The sequence below is a fragment of the Carcharodon carcharias genome, chromosome 19 (assembly GCF_017639515.1).
Source record: "Carcharodon carcharias isolate sCarCar2 chromosome 19, sCarCar2.pri, whole genome shotgun sequence".
NCBI lineage: Eukaryota > Metazoa > Chordata > Chondrichthyes > Lamniformes > Lamnidae > Carcharodon > Carcharodon carcharias.
The window spans coordinates 66,750,349-66,768,553 of record NC_054485.1 but is presented as its reverse complement, the minus strand read 5'-3'; the positions used below and the strand labels follow the sequence as shown (position 1 = coordinate 66,768,553).

Below are 18,205 nucleotides of genomic sequence, written 5' to 3'. Positions count from 1 at the left end.
TAATCATGATCAGATCGGACATGGTCAGCACAGTTTTGCAAATGGGAAATCATATTTGACAAACTTGGAGTTAAGTAAATAGAGAGCAGGGTATTGCCAAGAGAGAATATGAGCTGATCAGGTGGGAATTCCAAGCAATTAGGAAAGCAAAGAGGAACTATGAAATTATATCATCAAGAAATATAAAATAAGTTGTAAATTAATCTAAAGGCACATCATTATAAAAGAAGGCTTTGATGGGAGACAGGATAATACCACAGGTAACGATAGATAGATGGCAGAAATATTAAACAATTATTCCACGTCTTTATTTACCAGGCAGATAGAGCAGGTAAAGCTGACAATTAATGGTGATATGAGAACTGGAATAAGTACACCTAAAACAAAAAAAGGGTGTTGTAGTTAATAAACTAAATGATCTCAGGAGGATAAATTCCCTGTTCTATTTTTGTTGCATCCACTTATTTTCAAACACTCTAAGGAAGAAATGGCAGAGGCATTGCTTCCATAGTTGATAGTTCTTCAAAACAATGTGCATAGCCAGAGACTGATGGATAGCTATTGTAATCCCTATGTGTAAGAATGAGCTAAGAACATGTCCAGAGTATTGTAGACCAGTCAGCTTAATGCCAGTGATTGGAAGAATATTGGAATTGTTACTAAAGTGGGGAATAGAAGAACGTGTAGAAATTAGGAATATAATATGGAATAGTCAGCATGGATTCCAAAAGGTTAAATCTTTTCTGACCAATTTGAGGGTAGACAATGTTTATACAGTAGATGTGGTTCATCTCCATTTTCAAAAGACCTTCAATAAGGTGCCCCATAATGGATATATGAGCATTTCAGAGAAAGCGGAGTCATGGCACAAGTGGCAGAATGTCTCTCCAGCTGGATTCAGGGCAGGGAGTAGCCTGGGAGTACAGCCCGGCTGCTGTTTAGAGTGGTGGAAAAATGGAAGTCATGTTCCACAAGGGTCAGGGCTGGGACCACTGCTGCTTACAATTTTACTCAGCTATTCTGATCTCTTGAACACAAACATCATTCCTGACATTTTATATGGCAACAAATTGGGAGGATAGTCAATACTGAGGACCATAACAAATTACAGAACAGCATTAATCAGCTTGTGGAATTGGACAATAGTTGGCGAGTGAAGTTGAACAAGATTAATGTGGGGCAGTACATTTTGGTAGAAAGATTAGAGAGGTCACTCATTATTTGCAAGTGCATGTCTAGGTGAGGTAGAGGAGCAAAGGTATACAGGATTACAAATACATCAAACACTAAAAGTTATCCCACAGATTAGCAAGTCCAGGAGAAACAAACAGACCAAGGACAAGCCTTTATTTCTAGAGGTACAGGATTTCAGTGTAGGCAACTTATGATAAACTTGTATCAAACCTTTGCTGGAGCTCATTTGGAGCACACATGCAGGTCTTATCGCTATATTATGATATTAATATCGAAGCACAAGGTAGAGTGCAGAGAGGATTTACCAGAGTGATACGAGAAATATGTGGGTATAGATATCAGGAAAGGGTTGACAGACTGGATCTCTTCCCCCTCAGCTGTAGGGTGAGCAGTGACCTAATAGATGCTTTTAAAATAATGCAATTTTGAGGACGTGGATTCAGGGGGAATTTTTCCTTGAGGAATATAAGCAGAGGCCAAAATGATAAGATTGTCATCAAGAAATCCAATGAGAATTTCAGAAGAAGTGTATTTGATCAAAGAGTGATAAGAACGTGGAATTCATTCCCACAGGGAGTGTTTGAAGAGAATAGTAGTGTCGCATTTGAAGGGAAAACAAGCAAGCAAAGGAAGGGGGTGATTAGCATGGTATACTTAGTTGAGGAAACGTGGTAAGGGACTCATTTGGAGCATAAACACCGACATGGACTAGTCAGGCTGAATGTCCTATTTCTCTGCCATATATCCTGCAAAATCCTATACAATGCAACATGCTGATGCAAGCACACAGTTACACTTACAGACATTAACACGCAACCATACAGACAAGCAGAAATATACCCACAGACACTCGGACACACATTCTCACATTGAGACTCATACACACAGACAGAGATACACACCAAAAAACGAAGCACTCAGACATACACACACATACTCTCACACACACAAACAGGCACAGACACACACTCAAGCACACACACACACACACATCCACATGTACAAACATTGACACACACTCGCAAGCATAGATATAAACAACACACTTATAATCATAACATTTCACAATCAGATCATCACACACAATCAGATATAAATACTAAGAAGCAATCACATTCACACACAGATTTACAATCTCACACATCTACATCCTACATTTGTGTGCACAAGCACACAAAAGAGAAACATAGAGAAATATGCTCAGACGCTGATTCACAAATGCTTTCACAACTACACATTTATACACACCCAGATACATGCACACAAATAGATAAAATCACAAAGACACAAACAGAAACACACAATATATACACACACGCACACAAGCGCACCTCCATGCATGTGCACCCACCCACACGCACGCACACACAGGGACACGCACACGCAGGGACACCCACACATACACACACAAGACATTGCACACCCTGTTAGTGCGAAATGAACAGGACACCTGTTCAGACTGTACAAAGAAAACATTGTACATTGGTAGACTGTGAAATGATCCCATTACACATCCTCAGACAATAAAACAAGCACATTATGCGTTCTCAGATGAAGCAATATCAGTGGGACAGCCTCTAGGGGACAGTGACTACTTTATCATAAGGTTTAGGTTAATCATGAGAAAGGACAGGAAACAATCCATTGCAGGGATATTTAATTGGGGGAAAGCCAATTTTGATGGGATGAGAATGCATCTGAGTCGAGTGAGTTAGAATCTAATGTCGGCTGAACAATGGGCCAGCTTCAAAGAAAAAGTATTGCAGGCAATGCCAAGGTATATTCCCCTGAAGGGGAAAGGCAGGACAAATAAATCCAGAGGGCCATGGATGATGAGCAAGATAGAGGCAAAGATGAAATGGAAGAATTGTGCATACAATAACTATTAGGTAGAAAATACAATGGAGAATCAGGCTGAATATAGATGGACAACAGGGGAAGTGAAGAAACAAATCAGAAAAGCAAGGAAGGATCATGATAAAACAGTTGAAGCTAACATAAATGGGAATCACAAGATCTTCTCTAAGCATGTAAATAATAAAACGGTAGTTAAGGAAAGATTAGGGCCAATTAAGGACAAAAAAGGGACTTGCATGTGGAGGCAGGAGAAGTAGTGGAGGTGTTGAATGAATACTTTGCATCCGATTTTACAAAGGAAGAAGATTCTATCCAGGCCGAGGTAAGACAGGAGGTAACTGGTACATGAGAAGAACTTACAGTCAAGAGGAAGGTGTTGGAAAAGCTATGTTTACTTAGGGTACTGAAAGAAGCGAGAGTATAAATTGCAGGGGTACTAGTGATAATCTACCAGTTTTCCTTAGACATAGGGGAGGTGCCAGAGGAGTGGAGAATTGTGAATGTTACATCCTTGTTCAAAAGGGAGTGCAAGAAAAAGCTAGCAACTACAGACCAGTCTGTTTGACTTCAGTGGTAGGGAAACTTCTGGAAACTAAAGCACAGCATAAAATTAATAGTCATTTACAAAAGTGCAGGATAATTAAGGAAAGCCAACATTGATTCATTAAGGGAAAATCATGTTCAACTAACTTGCTGGAGTCTTTTTGAGGAGATAGCAGAGAAGGTTGATAAGGGAAATGCTGTTGATGTGGTGTATATGCATTTTCAGAAGGCATTTGATAGAGTGCCACACGGCAGAATTGTGAGCAAAATTCTAGGACATGGAATAAAAGGGAAAGTAGGCACTTGGATAAGAAATTGCTGAGTGACAGGAAACAGAGTAGTGATAAATTGTTGTTTTTCAGATTGGAGGAAGGTTTGTAGTGGAGTTGCCCAAGGGAACCCTTGCTCTTCCTGATATGTATTAATGACCTAGACTGTAGTGTGCAGGGCATGATTTCAAAATTTGCAGATGATACGAAGGTTGAAAATGTTGTCAACTGTGATGGGGATAGTCTTGAACTACAAAAGGACATAGACATGATGGTGGATTGGGCAGACAAGTGGCAGATGCAGAGAAGTGTGAGGTGATTCATTTTGGCAGGAGAGATATGATAAGACAGTATAAAGTAAAGGGGGAACCGTTAAAGGATGTGCAGGAACAGAGCGACCTCAGTGTATACATACATAGGTCATTGAAGGTGGCAGGGCATGTTGAGAGTGCAGTTAATAAAGCATATAGTATCTTAGGCTTTATTAATAAGGGCATTGAGTACAAGGGTAAGGAGGTCAAATTGAGCTCATATAAGACACTACTTAGGCCTCATCTGGAATACTGCATCCAGTTCTGGGTGCCATACTTGAGGAAGGATGTGAAGACATTGGAGAGAGTGCAGAGGAGATTCACAACAAAATACTGTGGATGTAAATCTGAAACAAAAACAGAAAATGCTGGAAAAACTCAGCAGGTCTAACAGCATCTGTGGAGAGAAAGACAGAGTTAACATTTCGAGTCTGTATGACTCTTCCTCTGCTCTGAAGAAGAGTCATACGGACTCGAAGCATTAACTCTGTTTTTCTCTCCCCAGATGCTGTTAGACCTGCTGAGTTTTTCCAGCATTTTCTGTTTTTGTTTCACAAGAATGATTCCCAGGATGAAGAACTGTAGGTGAAGAACAAGAGGGCACAGATTCAAAATAATGGGCAAAAAGAGTAAATGTGATGTGAGAAAAAACATTTTCACCCAGAGGGTGGCTGGAGCCTGGAACAAACTTCTGAGAGGGTGGTGGAGGCAGATCCGATCGAAGTATTCAAAGGGGAATTGAATTGCACCCTGAAAAGAGAGAACGTGCAAGGTTACAGGGATAATTCAGGGGAGTGGGACTAGGTGGAATGCTCTTTCAGAGAGCCAGTGCAGATATGATGGGCCAAATGGCCTCCTTCTGCACTGTAAAGATTGTGTGATACTGTGAAATGAGGTCAGTGGGCATCTTCACACAGAAATTAAAACGTTACTCAAGGTGATATTGCAAAATGAGGACATTGTACATCCTCTGATGTAAAATTAGGACGTTGCACATCCGCACACTGAAATTTAAAATTTGCCCATCCTCATGCTGTGACATGGGGACATTGTACATCAGCAAACTGAAATAAAAACATAGAAACCCCTCAGATTGTGAAATTAGCCCATTGCACATTGTCACAGTGTGAAAGCAAAACATTGAACCTATTCAGATTGTCAGACTAAAATATTGTACATCCTTAAGCAATGAAACACATCTACAAACTATGAAATGAGGATAATTCTGATTGTCAAAGAACAAAGAAAAGTACAGCACAGGAACAGGCCCTTCAGCCCTCCAAGCCTGTGCCAATCATATTGCCCGTCAACTAAAACATTTTGCACTTCTGTCATAGTTTGAAATTAAGATATTTTACTTCTTCAGATGGTGAAATACCTTATTCCACAGATTTAGTCTGCGATATATACATACTGCTCATCCACAGACTGCGAAAAACTTTATCCCACAGATTTAGTCAGTGAAATACACATACTGCTCATCCACAGACTGTGATATAAACAAATTGCAGAGTTTCAGACTGTGAAAAAAAAACTTGGTTAAGCCTCAATGTCAAAACAGCACATTGCACGCTTTCATATTCTGATATTAGGATCTTTACAACCTCTTACCATGAAATCAGAACATTGCATACCCTCAGACCATCTTGAATATACCTAAACCTCAAAATTAGCACACTGCCTATCCTCGTAGTGTGAAATGAGGGTAATTGATACCCTTAGACTGCGAAACGAGGGCACATTGGACAGTCTGGATCACTTTGGAGCAAATCATGAGCAGACTGATGCAGACCAGGATCCGTGTGAAGCAGGTGGTGAGCAATTGGAAACAGCCCACAATCACTGCGGAGCAAACCAGGAGTAGAGTGAAACAAACCCTGATTGCTGAAGTGTGGTAAAAAAACCAAACCATCACAGGAGGGTCACGAGGTGATTGGATGGTGAGTATTTTCCAAATTTAAGGATTTAGTCTAAGGAGCTGGGAAATTTGAAAAATATGCATATTTTGGGGGAGCGCGAGTTTGGATGACAAAGCTTAAGTCAAAACATTTTAATCAATCTCTCTGTATTAACTGAATATCAGCATTCCGGGAGTTGTTTTTGTTTCATGATCCAATGCATAAGGAAATGACAATACAAATCTGAGCCGAGGAATGCAGAGGAGCGGGAGCTCTGCGACACTTCCCATGCCCTGACCGTGATATCTGCAGGAGCAGCTCGATTTCGGAAACGGAACAGCAGGTGGCTTCCACGAGGCACATTGGCGAGGTTGAGAATTTGTGGATAGTAGGGTGCGGCCACCACACAGCTGAAGAGTATGTGCAAGAGAGGGAATGGGTGTCCTGTCGAGAATATGCAGGCAGGTAGTGAAGGAGTTCCATCCATGCTTCTAACTCTCGAAATAGTGTTTAGTTAAGAATACTGGTGAAAGTGATGCTTAATCTGGAAAGTGCAGCTAAACCCAAGTCCATGGTGCCTCTGCTGGCTGGGCTGTTCAGGCATGCAGGAAGAGGACTGGAAGAGCAAAAGTGATAGGAAATTCGATAGTGAGATGATTGTTTCTGCAGCAGATGTGAATCTAGGATGGTATCTTGGCCCCCTGGGGGCAGGCAGAAGGGTATCACCGAGCATCTGCAGAGTACTCTGAGGGTGAAAGTGAATCACCAGACACCGTGGGCCACATCAGTGCCAGCAATATAGGTATAAACAGGGATGTGATCCTGAAAGAAATAATTTAGGGAGCTGGCTGATAAGTTAGAAAGCAGGAAATCAAAAGTAGTCATATTTGGATTACTTCTGCTACCAGGTGAATAAAGCAGAAAAATGCATGGGCTGAATTTTCCACCCCATCAGGGGGAAGTTGATGGGTGGGCGCATATATCGGAGGCACGGTGCCATTTTATTTCGGTGGGCCAATTATGGCCCGCCCAGCGTGATGTCCACAGGGAAGTGCTATGCCCTCCCTGTGCGGGCGGGGGAAATCCCAAAATCAAGAGTGAGCTCTTTCGCGCATGCACACAGAAGAGCGCACTCGTCTCCCTGATGCTAAGGGAGATCACCTCTATTTTCAAAAATATTAAAAATAGAAAAAAAAATTCCCTTACATGCCCTCTCATGTGACAAAGTGACATGAATTGGGACATGTCCATAATTTTTACAAAATCTTTATTAAAATTTTTTAAAGCCGGTGGATGAGGTTTCATTTTTTTTCTAATTTCCGCCAGGGCTCCCGGCCTGCTCACCAACCTTAAGGTTGGACAGACAGGTCCTTTAATTACTTAATTGATTCTGTCAATGTCCTCAGTGGGCCATTGACAGGTTGGCAGACGCACAGCTGATTTTGCTATGGTCCCGCCTTCCTGAAAATTTAAATCTGGTGCGGTGACATCGGGAGTTTCGCCCAACGCACCGTGCGTCATTTTGCACATTGGTGAGCGTGCCCTGCCCCGCTCGCCGACTCGTAAAATTCTGTCCCATGTCTGGAAAGATGGTGCAAGGGCGAGGGCTTTCAATTCTTGGGACATTAGGATCAGTTCTGGGGGGAATTGGACCTGTACAAGCCCGACGCATTGAACCCAACTAGACATGGGAGCATTTTTCCTGCAGGGCAATTTACTCAGACACAAGAACATATCAGCAGGAGCAGACCACTCAGAGCCTCAAGCCTGTTCATCTATTCAAAAATATCATGGCTGATTGTCTACCTCAACACAATTTTCCCATGCTATCCCATATCATTTGATGGTGTAAGTATCTAGAAATCTGTTGATCTCTGTTTTGTACATACTCAATGACTGAGCTAGGTCAGCCCTCTGGGATATATAATTCCAAAGTTTCACTGCGGTCTGAGTGGAAAAAAAAATCCTCTTCATCTGCCCTAAATGGCTTAACACCTACCCTATGACTATGTTCCCTGGTTCTAGATCCCTCTGCCAGAAGAAACACTCTTTCTGCATCTACCCTGTCTAGCCTCTTCAGAATTTTGGAGGTTTCAATATGATAACCTCTCACTCTTCCAAACTCCATAGGACACGGGCACAAGTCTCTTCAATATCTCCCCACAGGACAGTCCGAGGAATTAGTCTTGTGAATGTGCACTACAAATGTCCTTAGGTAAGAGGACCAAAACTGTAAACAATACTCCAGCAGCTATAGAGTTTGTGGATGTATTGGTGTTCATCTTTCAAAATGTTAAAGATTTTAGAACGGTGGCAGTTAACTGAAACATGATATCCTTACTCCTGTATTCTTGACTCCTGTACTGAAATTTCCTTTTGATGAAGGCCAAAATACCATTGGCCATCCTAATTGCTTGCTGCACCTGCATGTTAGCTTTCAGTGACTCATGAACAAGGACATCCAGGTCTCTTTGGACATCAACACTTCCCAACCTCTCACCATTGAAGAAGTGTTCTACAACAACATTCCTGTTAGTAAAGCAGCTTGACAAATACATGAATAGGATGGGAATAGAGAGATACGGACCCTGGAAGTGCAAAATGTTTTAGTTGACGGGCAATATGATCGGTGCAGGCTTGGAGGGCCGAAGGGCCTGTTCCTATGCTGTACTTTTCTTTGTTCTTTGTTCTTCTAAATTGGATAACCTCACACTTATCCACATCATATTTAATCTGCCATGTTCTTTCTCAGTTGCTAACCCTGTCCAAATTCCCTTCAAGCCTCTTTGCATCCTCTACACAACTTACATTCCCACCTAGTTTTGTATCATCCGCAATATTGGAAATACTACATTTGGTTCCCACATCCAAATCATTGACATAGATTGTGAAAAGCAGGGGTCCAAGTACCAATCCTTGTGGCACCCCACTAGTCACCACCTGCCAACCTACCAATCGATTATTCCTTCTCTTCATTTTCTGTCCAATCCTCAATCCATGCCAATATATTATCCCCAATCCCATATGCTATAATTTTGTTTACTAACCTCCTGTGCAGGACCTTAATAAAGGTCTTCTGAAAATTAAAATACCCTTTATCTATTCAGTTAGTAACATCACCAATAAACCTTAACAGCACTGTCAAACCCCTTTTGCAAATTGATGTTGACTCTGTCCGATCATATCATCATGTTCTAAGTGTCTGGTTATCATTCCTTTACAATAGATTCTAGCATTTTAAATTATCTAGAATGATAGATGATAGTATTTTCCCTATTACTGATGTCTGGCTAATAGGTCTGTAGTCCTCCATTTTCTCCCTTTTTCCTTTCATAAAAACTGCGGTTGCCCACTCCAATCAGCAGCCACCGTTCCAGAATCTTTAGCATTTTGAAAGATGAACACCAATACATCCTCAAACTCTATAGCCACCTCTTTTAACACTCTGGGATGTAAATCATGGGGTCCTGGGGATTTACCAACTTTCAGTCCCATTAATTTATTCTGTACTACTTTTCTAAACTAATAATAATTTCTTTCAGTACTTGTAACTGCTAGTCCCTTAGTTCTCTATTATTTCTGAGTGTTTCTTTTTTTAAATCTTCCTCCGTGAATAGAGACATCAATGATTATTTAGCTTCTCTGCCATTTCCCTTTTTCCCATTATAAATTCTCCTGTTTTTGCTTGTAGTGGACCCGCATGTGTCATTGCTCTAATCTTTTTCTTTTTACATATTAATAGGAGATTTTACAGTCCATTTTTATGGATTTTGCGAGTTTACTTTCATATTCTATTCTCCCTTTCTTTATCAGTTCCTTAGACCTCCTTTGCTGAATTCCAAAATGTTCCCATCCTCAGTTGTTCCCATCCTGTCTGTTTGGAAACTTATGAGCTTCTTCCTTTAACCTAATACATTCGTGAACTTCCTTTGATAGCCACGGTTAACTCACTTTTCATGTTGGGTTTCTGAGCCTTATATGAATATATATTTGCTGTAAGACACATATTACTTATTTCAATACTAGCCCATCTGTCATACATTGTAATGCATTTTCCCAGCCCACCTCAGCCAAATGTCCCTCACAGCTTCATAGTTTCCTTTGTTTCAATTTAAGAACCAAGTTTCTGATTAAACTACATCATTTCAAACTGAATGGAAAATTCCAACATATTTTGGTCACTCTTCCCTAAATATTCTTTTACAATAAGATAATTAATTTGTCATTTATTGTTGCATAATGCATGATCTAAAATAGCCTATTTGCCAGGTGGTGCTATTGGGGAGGGTTTGAACAAACTTGGCAAGAGGATGAGAAGTAGCAGGTAATACTAGAGAGGGGTAATGAGTTGCAAAGAATATTGGGAAAGAGGAATAGCACTAGAGTCAGAATTAGGTGGGTACCGTGTAAGAAGAGAACAGTAAAGTGTAAGTTAGGGTTAATGTGCATGTATTTAAATGCATGGCATGGGTAAATGAGATTGGGCGAGTTGCAGGTATTTATGAATATGATTCCTGGCAAGGAAGGAAATCTGGTTTAAAGAAGGGGAAGGCTGGCAGAGAGATATCAGTTGGGGGAACATTTAGGGCAACACTGTATCTGAAAGTTAAATTGGCTGTGGAAGCAGGCAAGCAACAATCCAAAGTAAGAATAGTTAATTTGTATACTGCTGAAAAGTGAGGCATGTTGCCGAAGATTTTCTTCTCAGGACAAATAAGAGAGTGCCAAATGTTACTGGATCACAACAACTTGTACCACAGGAGATGGAGGAGCTGATTGGTTGGAAAGTGTACTCTGATTGGCAGAGTCATTTCCATGAATAAAGTAACAGGGAACAAGAGGCTCCTCAAGCTGCCATGTAATTCATAAATAAGCGCAAAATATGAACTTAATCCTTTTGCTTGCAAATAATAGTCCCCTGTGTATGAACATTATATTGATTCCAGCATCCATAAAAGAACTGCATTGGCACACAACTTATTAACTTGAATTGGCTGTTAGTGTGGTTATTGGTGCACTCAAGAGTGTTCAGCAAGTTAATCCAATCGCAGAAAGTACAAGTTTTAGTTACCGCCTTGCAACCACAGGCAGGTTGATATGGTTTTTACTCTGCCGAATATGAACAACTGAATGAACACGATTCGATCAGACAACCTTGGGATATATGGCCTATGTATCTGGCAGACCGCCAGCATTGAAATTCATAAATGATGTTCTTACATTATGTAGTAGGGAGAGCATCTTTTTGGATGGACAGCAGCATTCCGTAAGTGGAAAATATGACTTGTGTAGCCATTGTATAGTTGGAGCGTGACACAGATTGCTATTTTTTGAGATACTTCGCCTTACCAGGGTAATTTGAGGTAGACCAGACACTTTTTAGTTCTGGAAATAGCGGCCTTTGGCCCATTTGTGACTTTGCATGATACGTAGGCATTGCCCCACAGATTAACTTTGATGCTCTCTATTCCTGTATCAAGCTTGCAAGGTGACCATTTTTTTTGACGTGGCTGCAGAACCAAAGATTGTGAAGTATCATCTATATAACTGAAATATATATGTGGTAGGAGTTGAAAGGATTATTCTACCAAAAAATATGTAGAACCCAATAGAAAAAATAGCAAGCCATGGGTCCAGAGGGGATCCCACAGCTACAGCAACTAATTTGCTCTTTGATGAGATGTGGGCATCACTGGCCAAATCAGAATTTATTGCCCAATCCTAATAGCCATTGACAAGGTGGTGGTGAGCCACCTTCTTCAACCACTGCTTCTCATGTGGTGTAGGTACACCCACATTGCTGTTAGGCAGGGAGTTCCAGGATTTTGAAACAATGATAGGGAATAGAAGCGATTTGGTTTCAAGTCAGCATGGTGTGTGGCTTAGAGGGCAACTTTCAGCTGATGGTTTTCCCGTGCATCTGCCACCTTTCTCCTCAACTGATAGAGGCCGTGACTTTGGAAGATGCTGTTGAAGGAGACTTGATGAAGTGCATCTTCTAGATGTTACACAGTTCTACAACTTTGAGTTGATAGTGGAGCGAATGAACGTTTAAAGGATGGAATGCCAATCAAGCGGGCTGCTTTATTCTGCATGGTCTCGAGCTTTCTGACTGCTGTTTGAGCTGCACTCATCCAGACAAATGGAAAGTATTCCAGCACACTGCAGACTTGTGCCTTGTTGCTGGTGATCAGGATTTGGGGAATCAGGAGGTGAGGCACTCTCCACAGAATTCCCAGCCTCTGACATGTTCTTCTAGTCACACTATTTATTTGGTTGTTCCAGTTTAGTTTCTGAGTTATGCTAACCCCAGGATGTTGATAGTGGGGATTTCACGATGATAATTTCATTGAATTGCAAGGGGCGATAGTTGGATTATCTCTTGTTGGACATAGTAAATGCCTGACAACAGTGTGGCATGAATGGTACGAGCCACTTGTCAGCCCAAGCCTGGATATTGTCCAGGTCTTGCTGCATTTGGATATGGACTGCTTCAGTATCTGAGGAGTTGCAAATGGTACAATCATCAGTGGACATTCCCTCCAGAAGTGGGGATGTCATTGATGAAGCAGCTGAAGATGGTTGGGTCTCAGACACTACCCCAAGGAACTCCTGCAGTGATGTCTTGGCACTGAGATGATTATCTCCAATATGCACACTCATCTTCTCTTGTGCTTGGTATGTCTCCAGCCAGTGGAAAGTTTTACCCCTGATTCCCATTTGATTCCAGTTTTCCTACAGCCCTTGATACCACATTCGGTCAATGTTGCCTTAATATCAGGTGAATCACTCTCGCCTCACTCAGCTCTTTTGCCCCTGTTTGTTCCAAGGCTGTAATGCAGTCAGGAGCTGAGTGGCCCTTGTGTTACTCAAACTGAGTGTCAGGGATCGATCACCTACATACGCACAAACACTCACCTGCACAGACGTGGATAGAGACACAAACAGCCAAACAAATTAAAACACTGATATTTGCACACAAACACACACTCATGCAGAGTTCAAAGACACAGTAACACACACACTAGAACCGTAACATTCACTACACGCAGAGGCACACATTTATACACACACAGTTACTGTTTCAGGTACAGGCACACACCTAACCTCACTCTCACACAGCCATCCACAAACAATTGCATGTACACAGGCATGCGGGCACACCGACACACAAAAGCACACAGAGACATTCACGTGTGCTGTACACAGACACACACAGAGTCACATTCACAGACCCAGACAGGCACACATAAATAATCAGCAGCACCTCCAGCCACACTCAAAGGCACAGTGACACAAGCACACGTAGTCACATACAACTCACATATGTGCACTCGCAGGCAGCTCTGAATCCCATGTCCATAAATACATGTTGTTGTGTCAGCGTCGTTGGACTCGTCGTCTCAATCCCCATCACTCCCACTCCCCAATTCTTACTACAGGAGACACTTGTCATTTTTCCACTATAGCCAATAGCCTCAGTAATATCTCATGCACAGTGGGACTCACCGATTTGGTTCGGGGTGTAAATTGGCTGGTCGGTCTGAATGAAGATGTAACCCCTTCTGTTGGACAGTTTGATGGGTACCATCCTTCGCTGCGGGAGGATTTGTCGACTTTCAGCGACCAAGTACACATACTTCTGCCGTCGTCGCCACAGTGAGAGCTCTTTAACCTTCAGCTGGGAAACCTGCAAGAGATGGCAAAGCTGTTTTACAATATGTTCATCACACTACTTCCCACTCCCGAGCATTTCCTTCTGGCTTCATCTCCCATGACCAAATTCTGGGTGGGAATTGAGGAGTGCAGAATCTGCATATAAATCATTATTTTTAAAGTAAATTATACTTAAATTTTGTAATGGTGCTTCACATCTGGCTGTCAGAAATTGCTTTCCGGGCGATGAAGCACTTTTAGAAGTGTAGTCACGGTGAGAATACAGGAAATACAGCACACAACGTGTGCACAGCAACAAAAACAGAAAATGCTGGAAAAACTCAGCAGGTCTGACAGCATCTGTGGAGAGAAAAGACAGTTAACGTTTTGAGTCCTTATGACTCTTCTTCTGCCTTATGGACTCGAAACATTAACTCTGTTTTTTCTCTCCACAGATGCTGTCAGACCTGCTGAGTTTTTCCAGCATTTTCTGTTTTTGATTCAGATTTCCAGCATCCGCAGTATTTGGCTTTTATCCTATCATGCACAGCAGCATTCCTTAAACAGCAATGCCATCACGACCAGATGATCTGTTTAAAAGCGGCTGTCTGAGAGATAAGTACTGACCACAGCTCCAGGCTGTGGAACACCAATCTCTCCTATATTTCAACCTATTACAGAGCTCCTCTTCATCCTTTTCGAACCCACGCCTTGCTCAAAACCTATCACATGTCTAATTTTCCCTACATGTGTTTCACTCCACATATGCTGCGGCTTAATTCCAGCATTTCAGAATCTTATTCCATGAAATATATTCCTTGATACTTCAAAGCGAAGCAGCATTAACTCGTTGTTATGATAGTTGCGTCTTGCAGAGCAAATACGCTAAATATCTTCGAGGAGATAGCAGAGCTGGTTAACACTGGTGTGTCTGTGAATATGAGGCAGCAGTAGTCTCGAAAACAATGAGCCACACAGTATAATTGTAATCAGCCTACTATATCTGCCATTCAGTAGATTCGAATGAGTGGGCTAGGAAAACAAACCACTCAACCAATGCTTGATTTTGCTGGACTCTGAGGAGCAGAAAAATATCTGAAATTGAAGCAGCAGTAGACCAAACGACCCTTCAAGTCTGGTCCGTCATTCAATACAAGCATGGGTGACCCTCGGCCTCAACTCCTCTTTGTCTTCGCTTCATAACCCTTCATTCCCTAAGAGACCAAAGATCTGATTATCTCAGCTTTAAATATATTTAAGGATGGGTCAGCCACAAAGCACTGGAATTGCAGATTGACCACCCTTTGAGAGAGGAAGATTTCCGTGTTTCTGTGCTTAATGAACAGTCCCTTATCCTGAGACTGCGCCTCTTGTTCCAAATTCTTCAGCCAGGGTGAACAACCTCTCACCACTTACTTTGTCAAATCCCTGCAGATCTTGGATGTTTCAATGAGATCACATGTGGCCCTTCTACATTCCAAAGAATATAGAATTTACTTAGCTTCTTATTCTAAGACAGCATTCTTATCTCAGGAACCAACATAGCGAACCTTCATTGAACTGCCTCCAAGTGCAAGTATGACACAGAATCACAGTGCAAAAGAGGCCCTTCGGCCCATCAAGTCTGCACCAACATGTGAAAAACACCTGACCTACCTACCTAATCCCCTTTACCAGCACTTAGCCCATAGCCTTGAATGTTATGATGTGCCAAGTGCTTATCCAGGTACTTTTTAAAGGATGTGAGGCAACCCGCCTCCACCACCCTCCCACCCAATGCATTCCAGACTGTCACCACCTCTGAGTAAAAAGTTTTTCCTCACATCCCCCCTAAATCTCCTGCCCCTCGCCTTAAAGTTATGCCTAAAACACATACCTGTGTGATTAAGAAATGTATAACTTTTAGTTGCATTTGTAGGTGGTATAAGCATTTAATAAACACAGTAAATTGTAGTATACATAGGAAACATTCCAAATTAATTAAGAAAATAATTAAAATAAATTATTAACTTAGAATAAATTAGTAAATAAATACTATAGTAAACATTTTATATGAAGTTTGAGGTATGTTAGTGCAGCTCGGCCATGTGGAATGTGCATCTTGTGGGATGTGGGAAGTCGTGTAAGCACTAAGTTCCCTCATGACTACATCTGCAGGAAGTGTTGCCAGCTGTAGAAACTTGAGCTCTGAATTGTGGAGCTGAGCAGTAGCTAGAGTTACTGTAGTGCATCTGCAAGGCAGAGGATTATGTGGATAGCACATTTAGAGAGGTGGTCACACCATAAGTAAGAAGTACAGAGGCGGAGAAGGAATGGGTGACCACCAGAGTATCGAGCAGAAACAGGCAGGAAGTGCAGGAATGTACTGAGGTTATTTCGCTCTATAACCATTTTTCCATTTTGGATACTTGTGAGTGAAATAGTTCTTCTGAGGACTGTAGCAACAGCCAAGTTTGTGGCACCACAGGCAATTCAGCTGTCCAGGAGGGGAAGAGGAAAAGTGGAAGTTCTGTAACAGTAGGAGACTCCATAGTTGGGGGAGCAGACAGGCATTTCTGCAGCCATAGACACGACTCCAGGGTGGTAAGTTGCCTTTCTGGTACCAGGGTCAAGGATGTCACAGAGTGGCTGCAGAACATTCTTTTGGGGAGAGTGAATAGCAGGAGATTGTAGTCCTCACTGGGACCAATGACATAGGTCGGAACTGGGATGAGGTACTGAAAGCAGATTTTAGAGAGTTAGGAAGGGAATTAAAAAGCAGGAACTCAGGAGCAGTAGTCAGGATTACTCCTAGTGCTGTGTACTAATAAGCATAAGAATAGGAAGATTGGGCAGTTCAAAACATGGTTGGAGAAATGGAGCTGGAGGGATGGCGTTAGATTTCTAAGGCATTGGAATCCATTCTGGGGCAGGTGGGACCTGAACAAGAAGGATGGGTTGCACCTTAACAGGACTGGGATTAATGTCCTTACAGGGAGGTTTGTTAGTGCTGTTGGGGAAGGTTTAAACTAGATTGGCAGGGGGGTGGGAACCTGAGGGGAAATTCAGAGTGGAGAGGAGAAAAACTGGCAGCGGGAACTAGAGAAGTGTCAGCTGATGATGAGGATATGTCAGAGAGTAAGGTGGAGTAATGTCGAGGTGGATAGAATACTTGAAAAGTTTGATAGAATTAGGGTAGGCAATAGTAAGTTATATGATGAGGCCAGAATAAAGGGGAAAGTAAATAAGCATAAATCAGGAATAATATGCATGAATGTGGATGCATGGAGTGTGGTTAATAAGATTGGTGAACTGCAGGCAAAGGTTGACAAATGGAATTATGATATTATTGCGATAACAGAGACCTGGCTCAAAGAAGGGCAGGGCTCGGCTTTAAATATTCTTGGGTACAAGGTGTTTAGGGACCATAGGGAAGGAAGAAAGTTGGGTGGGGAGGTAGCAATATTGATTAAAGATGGCATTGCAGTACTGGAGAGAGAGGATGCTCCAGTGGGGTCAAGGACAGAATCTCGCTGGCTAGAGGGGAGGAATGGGAAAGGTGCAATAACATTGATCAGTGTAGTATATTGACCACTAACTAGAGGAAGAGATGTGGAGAACCACATTTGCAAAGAAATTACGAAGAGGTGCAAGGGTTACAGAGTGGGGGACTTTGATTATATTATCCAGATATAGACTGAGATAGGAATAGTACAAAAGGACAAGAGGGGCGAGAGTTCCTGGAATGTGTTCAAGATAATTTTCTGCAGCAGTATGTTTCCAGTCCAATGCACTTTTGGATTTGGTTCTGGGGAATGAGTTACCCCAAGTGGATCAAATATCAGTGGGAGAGCCTTTAGGGGACAGTGACCATTGTATCATAAGGGTTAGGTTAGTCATGAGAAAGGACAGGGAAAAATCCAGTGCAGGGATAATTAACTGGGGGAAAGCCAACTTCGATGGGATGAGAATGTATCTGAGTCAAGTGAGTTAGAATCAAATGTTGGCAGAAAAGACAGTGGATGAACAATGGGCCACCTTCAAAGATAAAGTATTGTAGACAATGTCAAGGTATATTCCTCTGAAGGGGAAAGGAAGACAAATAAATCCAGAGGGGCCTGGATGATGTGAGAGATAGAGGTGAAGATGAAAAGGAAGAAGTGTGTGTGCAACAAATGTCAGGTAGAAAATACAGTGAAGAATCAGGCTGAATATAGAAGGACCAGAGGGTAAGTGAAGAAACTAATTTAAAAAGCAAGGAGAGAGCATGAGAAGAGGTTGTAAGTGAACATAAAAGGGAATCCCAAGGTCTTCCATAAACATGTAAATAATAAAAAGGTGGTAAAAGGAAGAGTAGGGCCAATTAGGGACAAAAAAGGGGACTTGCATGTGGAGGCTGGAGAAATAGCGGAGGTGTTGAACGAATACTTTGCATCTGTCTTTACAAAGGAAGAACTTGCTACCCAGGCCAAGGTGAGAGAGAAGGTAACTGGTGTAT

At 41.9% G+C, this 18,205-nt stretch overlaps 1 protein-coding gene across 1 annotated transcript in view; it reads right to left on the bottom strand.

The window, feature by feature from the left end:
- LOC121291210 (complement C4-like) overlaps positions 1-18,205 on the bottom strand; it is a 209,586-nt gene that overhangs the window by 173,447 nt on the left and 17,934 nt on the right. The window contains exon 3 of the mRNA XM_041212296.1: positions 13,582-13,762. Coding sequence (XP_041068230.1) covers positions 13,582-13,762 — 181 coding nt within the window. The remainder of the gene's footprint in view (positions 1-13,581; positions 13,763-18,205) is intronic.